Raw genomic sequence first — 17,776 nt, 5'->3', positions numbered from 1 at the left:
ACTAGTTTGACTTCTTCCTTTCCTATTTGAGTGTCCTTTATTTTTTTTTCTTGCCTAGTTGCTCTGGCCAGGACTTCCAGTATTATGTTGAATGAAAGTGGTTAAGATGGGCATCTCTTTCTTGTTCCAGATCTTAGGGGAATTCAGTTTTTCAATTGAATTCTTTCATTTTTTTCCCCGTTCAATATGATGATAGCTGTGGGTTTGTCATAACAAGGCCTTTATTATTTTGAGGTATGTTCATTCTATACCCTGTTTGTTAAAGGTTTTTGTCATAAAGAGATGTTGAATTTTATTGAATGTTTTTTCAGCATCTATTGAAATAATCATATTTTTTTCATCTTGATTCTGTTAATGCGATGTGCCACATTTATTGATTGTATGTGTTGAAACATCCTTGCCTCCTTGGGATGAATCACACTTGATGATGGTAAACAATCATTTTAAGGTGCTGTTGAATTTGGTTTGCTAGTATTTCGTTGAGAGTTTTTGTGTCTATGTGCATCAGCAATATTGGCCTGTGTGTTTCTTTTTTTGTGTGTTCTTGTCTGGTTTTGGTATTAGGGTAATGCTGGCCTCATAGGATGAATTCAACAGTGAGGCCATCACATCTTGGGCTTTTTTTTTTTTTGATGGAAGACTTATTAAGGCTTCTCTCTCCTTACTAGTTATTGGTTTTTTGAAGTTTTCTATTTCTTCATTTCAATCTTGGTAGGTTGTATGTATCTAGGAATTTATCTATTTTTTCCAGGTTTTCCAATGTATTGGCATATAGTTATTGATAGTTTCTAATGATTCTTTGTATTTCTGTGGTCTCAGTTATTGTGTCTTCTTTTTCATTTTTGATTTTATATTTTTGGTGATTCTCTCATTTACTCTTAGTCCATCTAAAGGTTTGTCAATTTATCTTTTCAAAGAACCAACTTTTCATTTCATTGATCTTCTGTATTTTTTTGTCTCAATTTCATTTACTTCTACTCTGATCTTTGTTATTTCTTTTCTTCTAATTTGGGATTTCATTCTGGCTATTTAAGTACAGAAAAATTTTAGATTAATTCACCTAAGCATAAGCCTTCACTATGTGTGATTTTTATAAAAATAAGTGTATGTGTGCTTTAACTTTTTAGTGCAGTGCTTTTTTCTTTTATTTTTGAGTTGCTTTCCTCCAATCCCTTGTTCTGCCTTATCTATGTCCAGTACCCTCTCTGTATATATCACAGATATAACTTTGAATTATATCTTGCTGTATTTTTCTCCACACTTATTTTTCTACACTGATATATATGTGCATTAAAATATATGCAGATATTGGGTTATTTTGTCATTTTACTAAAATGGAATCATATTTTACATACTCTTTTACATCCTGTTTATTTGAATGAAAAATGCTTCATGAAAATCCTTCCCAATTTACTTATATAGCTTTTTTTTGGTTTTGTTTTGTTTCTTTAAGAGACAGGAGTTTTCTCTGTCACAAAGGCTGGAGTAAAGTGGCACAATTACAGCTCACTGCAACCTCGAACTCATGGGCCTAAGAGACCTTCCCATCCCAGCCTCCCAAGTAGCTAGGACTACAGGCACTCATCATTAATGGTGGCTCCTTTTAACAGTGATACTCTATATCATCTAAATACATACTATGATGTATTTAGCTATTTTCTATCAGTGAACATTCACTTTGTTCCTAATGCTTGACTATAGCAAACTGGTCTGCAATGAATATACTTGTACATCTGCCTTCCCACGTGGAAATTTATTTTGATGAGACAGGTTTCCAGGGATGGTCACCAGCTCTATGCATGTTTAGTTTTAAAAGGCATTGTCAGGTTGCAATCCAAAGAGGCATACTTTTGGTTTTCTTGTTTTTTTTTTTTTGAAAAGGAGTCTTACTCTGTCACCGAGGCTGGAGTGCAGTGGTGTGGTCTCGGCTCACTGCAACCTCTGCCTCCCGGGTTCAAGTGATTCTCCTGCCTCAGGCTCCCAAGTAGCTGGGATTACAGGCATACACCACCACGCCCAGATAATTTTTGTATTTTTAGTGGAGACGGGGTTTCACCATTTTGGCCAGGCTGGTCTCAAACTCCTGACCTCGTGATCTGCCTGCCTTAGCCTCCCAAAGTGCTGGGATTACAGGCGTGACCCACCACACCTGGCCGGCAGTCAGACTTTATATCAGCAGTGTATAGAATACCAGTTTCTCCATGATCCCATTAGCAGGAAGTGGATGGTTCATGTTCATTTTTGGTCTGCTCTGACATCACCTTATATTGCCTCCTGAGAGAATGTGTATCTCTCAGTTTACAAAGCTGTTATTTGCATTTTATTTTGTCATCATGAATTTTAAACCTGAGATTTCGTTTCAGACACATTTTTTTTTTTTTTGAGATGGAGTCTTGCTTTGCCACCCAGGCTGAAGTGCAGTGGTGCGATCTCGGCTCACTGCAACCTCTGCCTCCCAGGTTCAAACAATTCTCTTGCCTCAGCCTCCCCGGGTACCTGAGACTAGAGGCACGTGCCACCGCACCTGGCTGATTTTTGTATTTTCAGTAGAGAGGGGGTTTGACCATGTTGCCCAAGCTGGTCTTAAACTCCTGACCTCAGGTGATCCGCCCACCTCGGCCTCCCAGAGTGTTGCGATTACAGGCATGAGCCACTCCACCTGGCCTCAAACACTTTTTATTTTTTTAGACAGAGTTTTGCTCTTGTCATCCAGGCTGGAGTGCAATGGCGTGATCTTGGCTCACTATAACCTCTGCTTCCTGGGTTCAAGGAATTCTGCCTCAGCCTCCCAAGTAGCTGGGATTACAGGCACCTGCCACTATGCCCAGCTAATTTTTGTGCTTTTAGTAGAGATGGGGTTTCACCATGTTGGCCAGGCTGGTCTCGAACTCCTGATCTCAAGTGATCCACCCACCTCAGCCTCTCAAAGTGCTGGGATTACAGGCATGAGCCACCGCACCTGGCCTCAAACACATTTTTATAGGGATACAACAGCAAGTAGCTTAGAAATGCACATTTATCATTGAGTGTCTGTAAATCCACTTTAAACAAGTGTGTTATGAACCCAGCTATGAGGCAAAAGATCCTTTCTTTTCCAATACATCACTTTTAGTTACCGTGTTCTCTTTTTCTCCGTCTGTCTGTCTGTATCTCTCTCGCTCCCTCCCTCCCCTCTCTGTCTCTCTCTCTTTCACACACACACACACACATGCACACACATACACATATACACTCGCATGCATGCTTCCACTCCATTAGGTGACAAATACAAAGTTTGAGGCTTCTCTCTTGAGTACCAGACAATTAATTCAAGTATTATAAAGCACTGATTATTGCAGATGTGATAGTCCTGGCTGCCTGTAATCACATATGCTGGATGGTAAAATTGTCTTGAATAACTTTTATTACGAAGTAATTCAAATCAAGGTCACCATTTGTCTTTTTTTGTTTTTAACCACCTTTCCAGGACAAATTCCATCATAAACTCCAAGCACTGTCTAAATTCTTTTTATTTTGGTGCTTTATTGTATCAAATATTTTGTGAAATGTGTAGGCCATTGACAGGGTCCTGGACATGTTTTGTTTATAGTATTTTGATTGTTTTGCTCCTCATGGTAAGGGGATTTGACATGGATGTCTGGGTTATCTTTGGCTTTTGGAATAAGCTGTGCAGTCTAACTAATTTAATGTTGACTTGCTTGTATCATTACCAGACTAATTAGATAGCAGTAGAAGCATCCACTGCTACCACCCCATCCCTGATACTGGGAAAATGCACATATCCCAAGGGAAATCCAGTTAAGGGAGGCTGAAAACGTTTCTCATGAATCACACTAGGTTGTATCTAAATTCCTTCTCACAAATAGTATCAGAATCGATTTTTACCATCTCTTTATTTCCTTTAGGCTAGTCACGTTTCTCTTGGGTTATGCTAATCTTGCAGAAAACAGATGTTTCATGCAGTGATGATTTGGAAGGCAGTTGATATCAGGAATTGAGCTGAACAGTGCATCACTTACAAAGAATCTAATTTGTCGAGTCTCTGACAGTACCAGATTCCTTTCACACTAGCCACACGTTTTTCATATTAGATCTTGGCTAAAATGAGAATAAGTAGTTTTTTTAATGGTGGCTTTTACCGTCTCTCGCGAGGCAATCTGATTTTCCTTTGGCTGTAAACTAATTTACAGATAACACTGTTGGTTACCTCAGAATACAGATTTATATCTATTTCTAGGAAACTATCTATCTTGTCCAAGAAACATATGCCTTCTGGTCCTCATGTTCTCCTTGTCTTCTGACTGACTGTTTCACAGTTTGGCCCTCAACAGCTACTCTGTTTATTTTTCTCATTTTCTTTTACAGCACCTTTGCTTCTAAATTCTCAAAGACAGGATGTGGAATGTTAAAAATGGAGAGCTGTTATGGGAAAAGCTTGATTTTGTGAAACTTTTCGCTTTTCCTTACCTTATAACTTTTCCTTTACAGTATACGTAGATCAATAAACAAAATTTCATTAGAAAACCCATAATCTACCCCTCTGTGGTAGGCAGAATAATGTTCCCCCAAAGATGTCCATGTCCCAGTTTCCAGAATCTGTATATGTTATGTTCTGTGGCAAAAATGACTTCGCAGATGTGACTAAGTTAATGCTACTGAGATAGGGAGATTAGCTTGGATAATGCAGGTGGACCCAATGTCATCATGGGACTCTAAATAAGAGAAACAGGGAGATGGGGAGTCAGAGTGAGAGAAGGAGATGTGACAACAGAAGCAGAGGTTAGAGTGATGTGATTACTGGTTTTGAAATGGAAGGGGCCAAAAGCCAATGACTAATGGCAGCCTCTAGAAGTCGAAAAAGGTAAGGAAACAAATTTCCCCCTACAGCCTCCAGGAAGAATGCAGTCCTGCTTGATTTTAGACCTATGAGGCCCATTTGGGGCTTCTGACCTCCATACTTGTAAGATAATAAATTTTTGTTACTTGAAGGCACAAGTTTTAGAGTAATTTGTTATAGCAGCAATAGGAAACTGATAAACCCTTTTAAATATTGTCAATATATTGTTGCTGCTTCTGTGTTTACTTTCAAAGGGAAAAAAGGAAAGGAGCAACATCTTCCTTGATTAAAAAGTAGATTTTAATGCTATGCATATAGTAGCTAGTTGGTAAGTCACATTAGTATGTATTTAAATAAGTCTTATTGTATTAATTATCCATATTCTGCATAACAAATCACCCCAAAACTTTGTGCTTTAGAACATGTATTATCTTGCAGTGTCTCACAATGTAGCTGTGTACTGTTACAAGGCTGCAATCAAACTGTCAGCTGGGGGCTGGGTACTGTGGTTCACACCTGTAATCTCAATACTTTGGGAGGCTGAGAAGGGCAGATCACTCAAGTCCAAAAGTTCAAGACCAGCCTGGCCAACATGGCAAAACCCCGTCTCTACTAAAAATACAAAAATTAAGTCAGGCATGGTGGTGCGGGCCTGTAGTCCCAGCTACTGGAGAGTCTGAGGCATGAGAATTGCTTGAACCCAGGAGGCGGAGGTTGCAGTGAACCAAGATCACCCACTGCACTCCAGCCTGGACAGCAGAGCCAGACTCTGTCTCAGAAAAATAAGTAAATAAATAAAATGTGACCTGGAGCTGTGGTCATCTCAAGGGCTTGACTGGGGAGGATGTGCTTCCAAGCTCACACTCATGTAGTTGTTGGCAGGATTCACTTCCTCAAGGGTTGTTGGCTGGAGTCTGCTCTCTGTTTTTGGCCACATGGGTTTCTGTTATAGGGCAGCTCACGACATAGCCGCTGACTTCCTCAGAAGGCGCAAAGATGAACAGGATGGAAGCCAGAGACTTTCTGTAACCTAATCTCAGAAGTGACATTGTATCAGTTTTGCTGTATTCTACTGGTTAGAAGTAAGACTCTAGCCACAGCCCACACTCCAAGAGAGGGGATTACATAGGCCGATATGAGAGGCAGATCAGGCGGATGTCTTAGAGTAAACGTCCACACTTATGATCTTGGTTGAATGTACCACACGTTTTCCCATATGGTCAATGACTCAAAAACAAGTAGTGATTTTTCTCTCTCTCATTTGTGATTTTAAAAAAATGACTTGAGTAAGCCTCAAAAAATGCATAGTGATTTTTTTTCCACAGGCTTCTTTGCCTGGTTTTTCATAGTCATTCTCTACTTTTAAGGAGAATGCCCTATACGTGAATGATTATTGTAGAATTTTAGATTTTGAGTGTTTTCATAGAGAGATCAAAAGCCTATTTAATTAATGAGTAATCTTTTTGCAGAGCTCTCTACTTCCCAGCAGTACATTAGACTATTCAATCACAGCTCCCTTCATACTTAGAATGTATACATAACAGTTATGAATGTAAATCAATAGGTCTTCGGAACAGTGATGAACATGAATCAGAGCCTAAAATATAAAATTACTCTGGAGGAAGTTTAACATCATTTTCCTTTGACTGGGTTGTCTTTTTCATATTGATTTGTAAGAGCTCTTTATATATTCTGAATACTAGTCATTGTCAGTTATTTGTGTTGCAAATATTTTTTCTTTACCTTTCTGTACTATATTTCTCTATTTTAATAAATAAAAATGCCTTAAATGTATCGATTGGCTCCTTAATGATTAGTGCTTTCTGTGGCTTCTTTAATCATCTTTCTGCAGCCCAAGATCACAAAAATATACTCTCTATTATAAGTGCTTTGTTGTTTTGCCTTTCATATTGAAGTATTTATTTCACCTAGAATTGTTTTTTTAAATTGACAGGTAATATTGTATGTATCTATCATGTACAACTTGATGTTTTGAAGTATATATACATTCTGGGATGACTGAATTTAACTAACATATGCATTACCTCACATAGTTATCATTTTTGTGATGAGAACACTCTATATCTCCTCTCAGCATTTTTCAAGAATACAATACATTGTTATTAACTGTAGTCACCATATTGTACTATAGATCTCTTGAATTTATTTCAACTATTTAACTGAAATTTTATATCCTTTGATGAAATTGGTTTTCATGTATGGTGAGATACAATTATGGTTTTTAAAACATGGTTTTGAAACAGAGGGAACAATGGCCAAAATGCATGATGGGGAATGCCATGAACATTTTAAGGGGTTCACACTTCACTGAATCATCATATAGTAGTAATAATCATTATAGCTAACATTTATTAAGTGCCTACGGTTTGCCAGAAACTGCTCTAAGAACCTTCCCTATTCTTAGAATTAACAACTGCAATCCTCATGGCCCTGTGAGGTAAGGATTATGATTATATCATTTTTTAGATGAGGAAACTGAGGTACGAAGAGATTAACTTAAGATTAATTAGATAGTGACTATTGGGACTGAGTTTCTGCTAGGACTCTTAACTGCCATCTTGTCCTGCACCAAACAAAAAAGTGGACCTTCAGTGACCAGTACTCTATTAGTAGTGCCTTGGGCATATTGGTAAATAAATCCAAGATATTGCACATAGGTTAAAAAAAGACTGTTTTTGAAAATTTTTAGGTGAGTAATATCATCAGTTCAAAAACTGTGTTGTATTTTTCTGATATGTCACCTTTAGGAGAGAACAGATTAAATAGATGATCAATGTAAAATAAAAACCTATTCTAAGAATTTAAACATATTTCAATTTTGGCAGGGGCGCATTTTTTTTATATTTTGCAGTGGCTTTAAAAAATCTTCTTCTCAGTCTGAGTATGGTGGTTCACGCCTGTAATCCAAGCACTTTGGGGGACTGAGGCAGGTGGATCACTTGAGACTAGGTGTTCAAGACCAGCCTGGGTAACAAAGTGAGACTTTGCCTGCAATTTTCAAAAAGGACCTCATTCTCTTAACAGGTGTCCAAATACATCCTAAAATAATCTTAGGGTTATTTATGACATTGCCTGCTAATTTCAGGTTTCTATTATTTTTTTGAATATTTAATCCTTAAAATTCTGTGTATTTTCAATCTTAATAGTCTACAAACTTGGCTTCAATCTAAGTTCAAATGCCTAAACTAGTTTTTGTTTTATAGTGCTAAATAGAATTTTATGATTATGATATTTGAATTATTTTCTGAGCAATTAAAAACCAGTTATGAATACTGCATATCTTAAGAGGAGACAAGTTCTGTTCAAATAAAACCAAGAAATAGCAGTAGCGTATATTCCTTCAGTTAAAAATGTTATTAAATATCTTGATGAGAAAACTTCAATGCATCATTGTACACATAGTCTCTAAAGAGCAGGATACAATTATCTGTCAATTTTACCTTTTTTTTTTTAAATTTTTTATTCGATTTTAGGTTTTGGGGTACATGAGCAGAGCATGCAAGACAGTTGCGTAGGTACACACATGGCAGTGTGCTTTGCTTTCCTTCTCCCCTTCACCCACATTTGGTATTTCTCCCCAAGCTATCCCTCCCTGACTCCCCCTCCCACTGGCCCTCCCCTTTTCCTCCCAATAGACCCCAGTGTTTAGTACTCCCCTCCCTGTGTCCATGTGTTCTCATTTTTCATCACCCGCCTATGAGTGAGAATATGCGGTGTTTCATTTTCTGTTCTTGTGTCAGTTTGCTGAGAATGATGTTCTCCAGATTCATCCATGTCCCTACAAACGACACAAACTCGTCATTTCTGATTGCTGCATAATATTCCATGGTGTATATGTGCCACATTTTTCCAATCCAGTCTATTATCAATGGGCATTTTGGTTGATTCCAGGTCTTTGCTATTGTAAACAGTGCTGCAATGAACATTCGTGTACATGTGTCCTTATAGTAGAATGATTTATAGTATTTTGGATATATACCCAGTAATGGGATTGCTGGGTCAAATGGAATTTCTATTTCTAAGGCCTTGAGGAATCGCCACACTGTCTTCCACAATGGTTGAACTAATTTACATTCCCACCAACAGTGTAAAAGTGTTCCTTTTTCTCCACATCCTCTCCAGCATCTGTTGTCTCCAGATTTTTTAATGATCGCCATTCTAACTGGCGTGAGATGGTATCTCAATGTGGTTTTGATTTGCATCTCTCTGATGACCAGTGACGAGCATTTTTTCATATGATTGTTGGCCTCATATATGTCTTCTTTCGTAAAGTGTCTGTTCATATCCTTTGCCCACTTTTGAATGGGCTTGTTTGTTTTTTTCCTGTAAATCTGTTTGAGTTCTTTGTAAATTCTGGATATCAGCCCTCTGTCAGATGGGTAAACTGCAAAAATTTTTTCCCATTCTGTTGGTTGCCGATCCACTCTAGTGACTGTTTCTTTTGCCGTGCAGAAGCTGTGGAGTTTCATTAGGTCCCATTTGTCTATTTTGGCTTTTGTTGCCAATGCTTTTGGTGTTTTGTTCATGAAGTCCTTGCCTACTCCTATGTCCTGGATAGTTTTGCCTAGATTTCCTTCTAGAGTTTTTATTGTGCCAGGTCTTATGTTTAAGTCTTTAATCCATCTGGAGTTAATTTTAGTGTAAGGTGTCAGGAAGGGGTCCAGTTTCTGCTTTCTGCACATGGCTAGCCAGTTTTCCCAACACCATTTGTTAAACAGGGAATCCTTTCCCCCTTGCTTGTTTTTGTCAGGTTTATCAAAGATTGTATAGTTGTAGATATGTTGTGTTGCCTCCGGTGCCTCTGTTGTGTTCCATTGGTCTGTATCTCTGTTTTGGTACCATTACCATGCTGTTTTGATTACTGTAGCCTTGTAGTATAGTTTGAAATCTGGTAGTGTGATGCCCCTCGCTGTGTTCTTTTTGCTTAGAATTGACTTGGCTATGTGGGCTCTCTTTTGGTTCCATATGAAGTTCATGGTGGTTTTTTCCAGTTCTGTGAAGAAAGTCAATGGTAGCTTGATGGGGATAGCGTTGATTCTGTAAATTACTTTGGGCAGTATAGCCATTTTCACGATATTAATTCTTTCTAACCATGAACATGGAATGTTTCTCCATCTGTTTGTGTCCTCTCTGATTTCGTTGAGGAGTGGTTTGTAGTTCTCCTTGAAGAGGTCCCTTACGTTCCTTGTGAGTTGTATTCCAAGGTATTTTATTCTTTTTGTAGCAATTGTGAATGGCAGTTCGTTCTTGATTTGGCTTTCTTTAAGTCTGTTATTGGTGTAGACGAATGCTTGTGATTTTTGCACATTGATTTTATATCCTGAGACTTTGCTGAAGTTGCTTATCAGTTTCAGGAGTTTTTGGGCTGAGGCGATGGGGTCTTCTAGGTATACTATCATGTCGTCTGCTAATAGAGACAATTTGGCTTCCACCTTTCCTATTTGAATACCCTTTATTTCTTTTTCTTGCCTGATTGCTCTGGCTAGAACTTCCAGTACTATATTGAATAGGAGTGGTGAAAGAGGGCATCCTTGTCTAATGCCAGATTTCAAAGGGAATGCTTCCAGTTTTTGCCCATTCAGTATGATATTGGCTGTTGGTTTGTTATAAGTAGCTTTTATTACTTTGAGATACGTTCCATCGATACCGAGTTTATTGAGGGTTTTTAGCATAAAGGGCTGTTGAATTTTGTCAAATGCCTTCTCTGCGTCAATTGAGATAATCATGTGGTTTTTGTTTTTGGTTCTGTTTATGTGGTGAATTACGTTGATAGACTTGCGTATGTTGAACCAGCCTTGCATTCCCGGGATGAATCCTACTTGATCATGGTGAATAAGTTTTTTGATTTGCTGTTGCATTCGGCTTGCCAATATTTTATTGAAGATTTTTGCATCTATGTTCATCATGGATATTGGCCTGAAGTTTTCTTTTCTTGTTGGGTCTCTGCCGGGTTTTGGTATCAGGATGATGTTGGTCTCATAAAATGATTTGGGAAGGATTCCCTCTTTTTGGATTGTTTGAAATAGTTTTAGAAGGAATGGTACTAGCTCCTCTTTGTGTGCCTGGTAGAATTTGGCTGTGAACCCGTCTGGACCTGGGCTTTTTTTGAGTGGTAGGCTCTTAATTGCTGCCTCGACTTCAGACCTTGTTATTGGTCTATTCATAGTTTCAGCTTCCTCCTGGTTTAGGCTTGGGAGGACACAGGAGTCCAGGAATTTATCCATTTCTTCCAGGTTTACTAGTTTATGTGCATAGAGTTGTTTGTAATATTCTCTGATGATGGTTTGAATTTCTGTGGAGTCTGTGGTGATTTCCCCTTTATCATTTTTTATTGCATCTATTTGGTTGTTCTCTCTTTTATTTTTAATCAGTCTGGCTAGTGGTCTGTCTATTTTGTTGATCTTTTCAAAAAACCAGCTCTTGGATTTATTGATTTTTTGAAGGGTTGTGTCTCAGTCTCCTTCCGTTCAGCTCTGATCTTAGTTATTTCTTGTCTTCTACTGGGTTTTGAGTTTTTTTGATCTTGCTCCTCTAGCTCTTTCAATTTTGACAATAGCGTATCAATTTTGGATCTCTCCATTCTCCTCATATGGGCACTTATTGCTATATACTTTCCTCTAGAGACTGCTTTAAATGTGTCCCAGAGGTTTTGGCATGTTGTGTCTTCGTTCTCATTGGTTTCAAAGAACTTCTTTATTTCTGTCTTCATTTCATTGTTTACCCAGTCAACATTCAAGAGCCAGTTGTTCAGTTTCCATGAAGCTGTGCGGTTCTGGGTTGGTTTCTGAATTCTGAGTTCTAACTTGATTGCACTATGGTCTGAGAGGCTGTGTGTTATGATTTCAGTTGTTTTGCATTTGTTGAGCAGTGCTTTACTTCCAATTATGTGGTCAATTTTAGAGTAGGTGTGATGTGGTGCTGAGAAGAATGTGTATTCTGTGGATTTGGGGTGGAGAGTTCTGTAAATGTCTATCAGGTTTGCTTGCTCCAGGTCTGAGTTCAAGCCCTGGATATCCTTGTTGATTTTCTGTCTGGTTGATCTGTCTAGTATTGACAGTGGAGTATTAAAGTCTCCCACTATTATTGTGTGGGAGTCTAAGTCTCTTTGTAAGTTATTAAGAACTTGCCTTATGTATCTGGGTGCTCCTGCATTGGGTCCCTATATGTTCAGGATCGTCAACTCTTCTTGTTGTATCGATCCTTTTACCATTATGTAATGGCCTTCTTTGTCTCTTTGAATCTTTGTTGCATTAAAGTCTATTTTATCAGAGATGAGAATTGCAACTCCTGCTTTTTTTTGCTTTCCATTTGCTTGGTAAATCTTCCTCCATCCCTTTATTTTGAGCCTTTGTGTATCCTTGCATGTGAGATGGGTTTCCTGGAGACAGCACACTGATGGGTTTTGGCTTTTTATCCAATTTGCCAGTCTGTGTCTTTTGATTGGTGCATTTAGTCCATTTACATTTAGGGTTAATATTGTTATGTGTGAATTTGATACTGCCATTTTGATGCTAAGTGGCTGTTTTGCCTGTTAGTTGTTGTAGATTCTTCATTATGTTGATGCTCTTTAGCATTTAGTGTGATTTTGGAATGGCTGGTACTGGTTGTTCCTTTCTATGTGTAGTGCCTCTTTCAGGAGCTCTTGTAAAGCAGGCCTGGTGGTGACAAAATCTCTGAGTACTTGCTTGTTCGCAAAGGATTTTATTTTTCCTTCACTTCTGAAGCTCAGTTTGGCTGGATATGAAATTCTGGGTTGAAAGTTCTTTTCTTTAAGAATGTTGAATATTGGCCCCCACTCTCTTCTGGCTTGTAGTGTTTCTGCTGAGAGATCTGCTGTGAGTCTGATGGGCTTCCCTTTGTGGGTGACCTGACCTTTCTCTCTGGCTGCCCTTAGTATTTTCTCCTTTATTTCAACCTTGTTGAATCTGACGATTATGTGCCTTGGGGTTGCTCTTCTTGTGGAATATCTTTGTGGTGTTCTCTGTATTTCCTGCATTTGAGTGTTGGCCTGTCTTGCTAGGTGGGGGAAATTTTCCTGGATGATGTCCTGAAGAGTATTTTCCAGCTTGGATTCATTCTCTTCGTCCCCTTCTGGTACACCTATCAAATGTAGGTTAGGTCTTTTCACATAGTCCCACATTTCTTGGAGACTTTGTTCATTCCTTTTTGTGCTTTTTTCTCTAATCTTGGTTTCTCGTTTTAGTTCATTGAGTTGGTCTTCGACTTCAGATATTCTTTCTTCTGCTTGGTCAATTCGGCTATTGAAACTTGTGCATGCTTCGCGAAGTTCTTGTATTGTGTTTCTCAGCTCCTTTAATTCATTCATATTCCTCTCTAAGTTATCCATTCTTGTTATCATTTCCCCATATCTTTTTTCAAGTTCCTTAGTTTCTTTGCATTGATTTAATACATGTTCTTTTAGCTCACAAAAGTTTCTCATTATCCACCTTCTGAAGTCTAATTCCGTCATTTCGTCACAGTCATTCTCCGTCCAGCTTTGTTCCCTTGCTGGTGAGGAGTTTTGGTCCTTTCTAGGAGGCGAGGTGTTCTGGTTTCGGGTGTTTTCCTCCTTTTTTTGCTGGTTTCTTCCCATCTTTGTGGATTTATCCGCTTGTCGTCTGTGTAGTTGCTGACTTTTCGATTGGGTCTCTGAGTGGACGCCCAGATTGTTGATGATGAAGTATTTCTGTTACTTGGTTTTTCTTCTACCAGTCTGGCCCCTTCACTGTACGACTGCTGAGGTCCACTCCAGGCCCTGCTTGTCTGGGGTGCACCTCTAGCAGCTGTGGCACAGTGAGGGATGCTACTAGTTTCTTTTTCTGCTATCTTTGTCCCAGGATGATGCCTTCCTAATGTCAGTCTTTTGGATATAGAGGGGTCAGGGAGCTGTTTGAGGAGACAGTCTGTACTTTATAGGAGCTCAATTGCTGAGCGGTGAGCTCTGTTGTTCATTCAGGGCTGTTAGGCTGCTATGTTTGATTCTGCTGCAACAGAGCTCATTAAAAAAAACCTTTTTTTCTCAAATGCTCTGTGTTGGGGGGTTCGGGCTTTATTTTTGGATGTCTGCTGAGGTGTTCTGCCCAGCTAGGAGGCAGACTAGCCAGTTTGCCTGCCGAGGCTCCGCCCTGCTGTTGTGTGGTTCTCCCTGATGCTGCAGGCTCTGCTGTTCTGCTCTGGTCTCCGCCACACCCTGCGGCAGAGTCTCTTCGTTGTAGTGGGTTGCCTCGGCAACGGCAGGCTGCGTCAGCAGTGGGCGTGTATCTCAGCAGGGACGGGTTGCCTTGGCAACGACTGGCTGCGTCGGCAGTGGGCGTGTATCTCAGTTGGGGCGGGTTGCCTCGGTAATGGTGGACACCCCTCCCCCTCAGAGCGTCTCGGACCGCCTGCCCGGGGATTGTTTGAAATCGCAGTTTTGTTCGTCCCACTGGGCTACCCCAAACGCTCTGTCCCTGCAATCCCCTGGGCTGGCCCCCTGTCCAAGTCTCGTTCAGTCTCAAGTCCAGCCCTCTCAAGTCTCAGGTTGCCGGTTCAACAGGGCACCCGGACAAGCGTGCCCTGTGGGGAGCGCTGGGGTGGCCAGCAGCCACCACCCCGGCTGCCGGCTTCGCCAGGCAGAGGTACTCCCTGGCGTCCCGCGTCTGCTTTATACTTGGGAGTTTCCCCGTTTCGTGGGCAACAAAGATCAGTCTGGAAATGCAGCTCCGACTCACCTCTCCGCGGATTCAACGAGAGCTCCAATCCTGGGTTGTTCTCACAGCGCCATCTTGAGTCCTCCGAGCAGGATAAGCTTCAAGGGTATTCGAATACATTTTTAGTACTATTGTATTGGCAAGAAAATAATCAGCAAGGTTTGTCATCCAGTGGGCTAGGCTTCATTCTGGGCATGCAGAAGGCTGTATTCTGAGTTTATCTTCGAAAGAGCTTATATTGCTTATACATTTCTCATTCAAAATACTACATTTCATTTATGTCTTAGCTTTCTCGTTCGCTTCTGATGCAATGAGTGTTCAATATTATGAATGTGGACCAAAGCACAAGACAGGGTCATTCTACAGGTTGCATCTGTTCTTGCTTACAATATGGGATCCTGACGGATGGCTCTCACTGTGATATGCCCATGGCTTATAAGCAGCCTACAGTATGATCGTTCCGTAATATATAAAGTACATTCTGAGTCTGTTTCATTCTGGAAAGCCAATTGTCTCAAGTGTCTTGATGTGTGTACCATTGTGTTACATAGTTGGGCATTTTATTATTGGTGTCACTCATCAAATTTGGTACAATGGGCATTCTCATTTTTTTTTTGCCAGTAGAATTCCCACAAGTTCAGCTAATAACCTATCTCTTTCCCAAATTGCAGAGTTACAAGTTGACATTTCTTTATCTTGCTGTTTATCTTCAGTTAGAAAATGGGGGTTAAATGCCTATTCATGGCAAGCTAGTAGATCTTATGATGAGCTGTCAGTTTCTGCATGATCAGACAACCCAACTCATGTCACCAATTCTAGTCTTCAGTGTTTGGTGGGACACAGACAGCATCCTTAATGCCATGAGGTTCTTGATGAGGACATTTTGGGAGAAATCCCAAAATGTAGAGTTCTTTTGGGAAATGATGACCCTGCTGAGCTTTGCTCAAGGTATTGTACAGTTGAAGAGACTAATTGACTTGGTGTAAGGGAGGTGCAGTAAGGAGCTTGGGGCCATCTCCATAGTGATGACCTTACTCTGGCCTGGCTCACAGCCTCATTAGAAGTGTGTAACCTCTCCACCTGCATGAATTTGGAGGAAAGTGGAAAGAGAAGAAAGGGGAAGGAAGATGAACTGATATTTGTTAAATAAATACCTCCTAAGTGCCTGGCATTGTGTAGAGAAGATTAAAAACATATAACATACACACACACACACACACACACACATATATATATATATATATATATATATACAGTTGTATATGGACATTTATATATGTTTATACAGACATACAATATAAACAGTATGTTTGATGCTTCCTCATTAGACTCTATTCATCAAAACTCTGTGGTATATGTATTCATTCCTTATTTACAAACCAGCAAACAGGCTTGAAGAAGTGAAGAGTCTGGTCCTAGATCTCCCTGAAGGTGATGCACTGATTTTGAAACAGGCGCTTTCTGCCTGTAACGGTATGTGCTCATTTTCCTTGAAGTTTTTTTATGATTGGTTAGTTGGTTTGTTTTCTGTGGTCCTCCACAAAGCCTCCTTTAAAGTTTGCTGCTGTGCTTTGTTTCCCCTCTCCCCAAGAGAGAGTTGCCGGGATAGAATTAAATATTGAGGCAGGGCAGGCAGAGTGGCCATGTTACTGGAGAAATGTTGGAACATAATGAGAAGAGTCCGTCTTTCAGTCAGGAGTTTGGCTTGTCCTGGGAGAACAGGGAGCCATGGAATGATTTTAAGTGGAGATTCTAGAAAGGTGCAATTGACCATGGATCGGCAGCAACCAGTTAGGGGACATTTCTTTCACCTGTGTGGTTTTTATCTTAAGATAGATATGAACTAAGTATGGCACACATATATGTTCACTATTTCCTCCTTTGTGCTATTCTGAATTAAAGTATTGAAAACAAAAGAAAATTCTCTAAATCTGGGAAGGACAGGGATTAGCAAACAATTTAGTCTAATGAAGAAATATCAGATAAACCCAAACTGAGGGATATTCTATAAAATAACCAGTCTGTACTTTTAATGAAAGAAAAAGACTGAGGAACTGTTTCAAATGAAAGAGTAGACATGACAGCTAAGAGCAGCATGTGATCCCAGATTGGATCCTGACCTAGAAATTTATTTCTCCTTTTCCATAAAAGGCATTACTCAGACCATTGACACAATTTGAATAACTGTACATACATAGTAGCATTGTATCAATGTTAATTTCATAATTTCCATAAGTGCACTATAGTTTTATAAGAAAATATCTTTGTTTTTAGGAAATACATAGTGAAAATTATTTCAAGGTAAAGGGGCTACATGTCTGTAAATTACTCTCAAATATTTCAGAAAAAGAATGACATTTATAGCAAGAAGAATGATAAAGCATATATGTTAACATGTTAGCTTTGGGGAAATCTCGGTGATTGATGTACAATAATTCTCTGTAGTATTTTTGTAACTTTTAGATATGTCTGAAATTATTTTAAAATAAAAATTACAAAGAATTTGGTGGAATGAAGAGGAGGAGGGTAAACCAGGCAGGTCTGCCTCTGTGCCCTGGGAGGCCAGACTTGAAGTCCAAGATGAGGGAGTTGCCCTGCCAAAGCTGATGCAGGGACTTCTGGTGGGGGGTGGGGGTTGCAGGTAGGGGAGGAGGCTCTTAGGAACCAGGGTTGCTTTGGGGTCTGATAATTAGTGTGACCAGAGTTTGGAAGGCTTGCAGTCTCTCCTTAGCCCAGTTGCCTTTATCTCTGTTAATGGTGTTGGTGTGTCCCCAGGCCATGTTTTTCTATTTTTTCTGCACATACATGTGTAAGGAGTACTTGTAAGTTCATTGGAATAATGAACTCGAAGACTGAAGCAGGAGGAAAATGACCTGGGTTAAGGCAAGGAATGTAGGCTGAGGAAAGCTCTCACTAGGGACGTTTGCAAGAATTACGAGCCTCCCTGGATGTGAGAGCAACTGACACAGAAAATGATTTACGTATTTCTTTTAATTTTTGGTTTTTTAATGTTTGGCTAAAGGAAGTCTGACTTACAATGCATTGCTGACTTCACTGTCCTAGGGGGCCAGAAAGAAAATGTGACTTCCCTCCCAACTCATTTTATTTGTCATTGCCCAAGGGAAGGGAAGAGCTTTTCAGCTGCAAAGAGACAGTAGCTTGGAGACCATATTTGTAGAAGAAAGGAAAATGTAGGGGGGTGTGAATTCTGACAAAGCAATAAAAATTG

The 17,776-nt window shown here is 39.7% G+C and overlaps 1 protein-coding gene across 3 annotated transcripts in view; it reads left to right on the top strand.

Moving 5' to 3' along the window:
• The window catches only part of PIR (pirin), a 127,077-nt gene that overhangs the window by 83,952 nt on the left and 25,349 nt on the right, over positions 1-17,776 (top strand). Inside the window, exon 7 of one of the 3 annotated variants that reach the window (XM_017968478.4) lies at positions 15,931-17,731. The exons of the other annotated variants lie outside the window; for them this stretch is intronic. Coding sequence (XP_017823967.1) covers positions 15,931-16,169 — 239 coding nt within the window. The 3' untranslated portion in view covers positions 16,170-17,731. Of the gene's footprint in view, positions 1-15,930; positions 17,732-17,776 lie in introns of those variants that run through there. 3 annotated transcript variants of the gene reach the window in all.

The sequence above is a fragment of the Callithrix jacchus genome, chromosome X, assembly GCF_049354715.1.
Source record: "Callithrix jacchus isolate 240 chromosome X, calJac240_pri, whole genome shotgun sequence".
Classification (NCBI taxonomy): Eukaryota; Metazoa; Chordata; class Mammalia; order Primates; family Cebidae; genus Callithrix; species Callithrix jacchus.
This window is presented reverse-complemented; position numbering and strand designations above follow the sequence as displayed.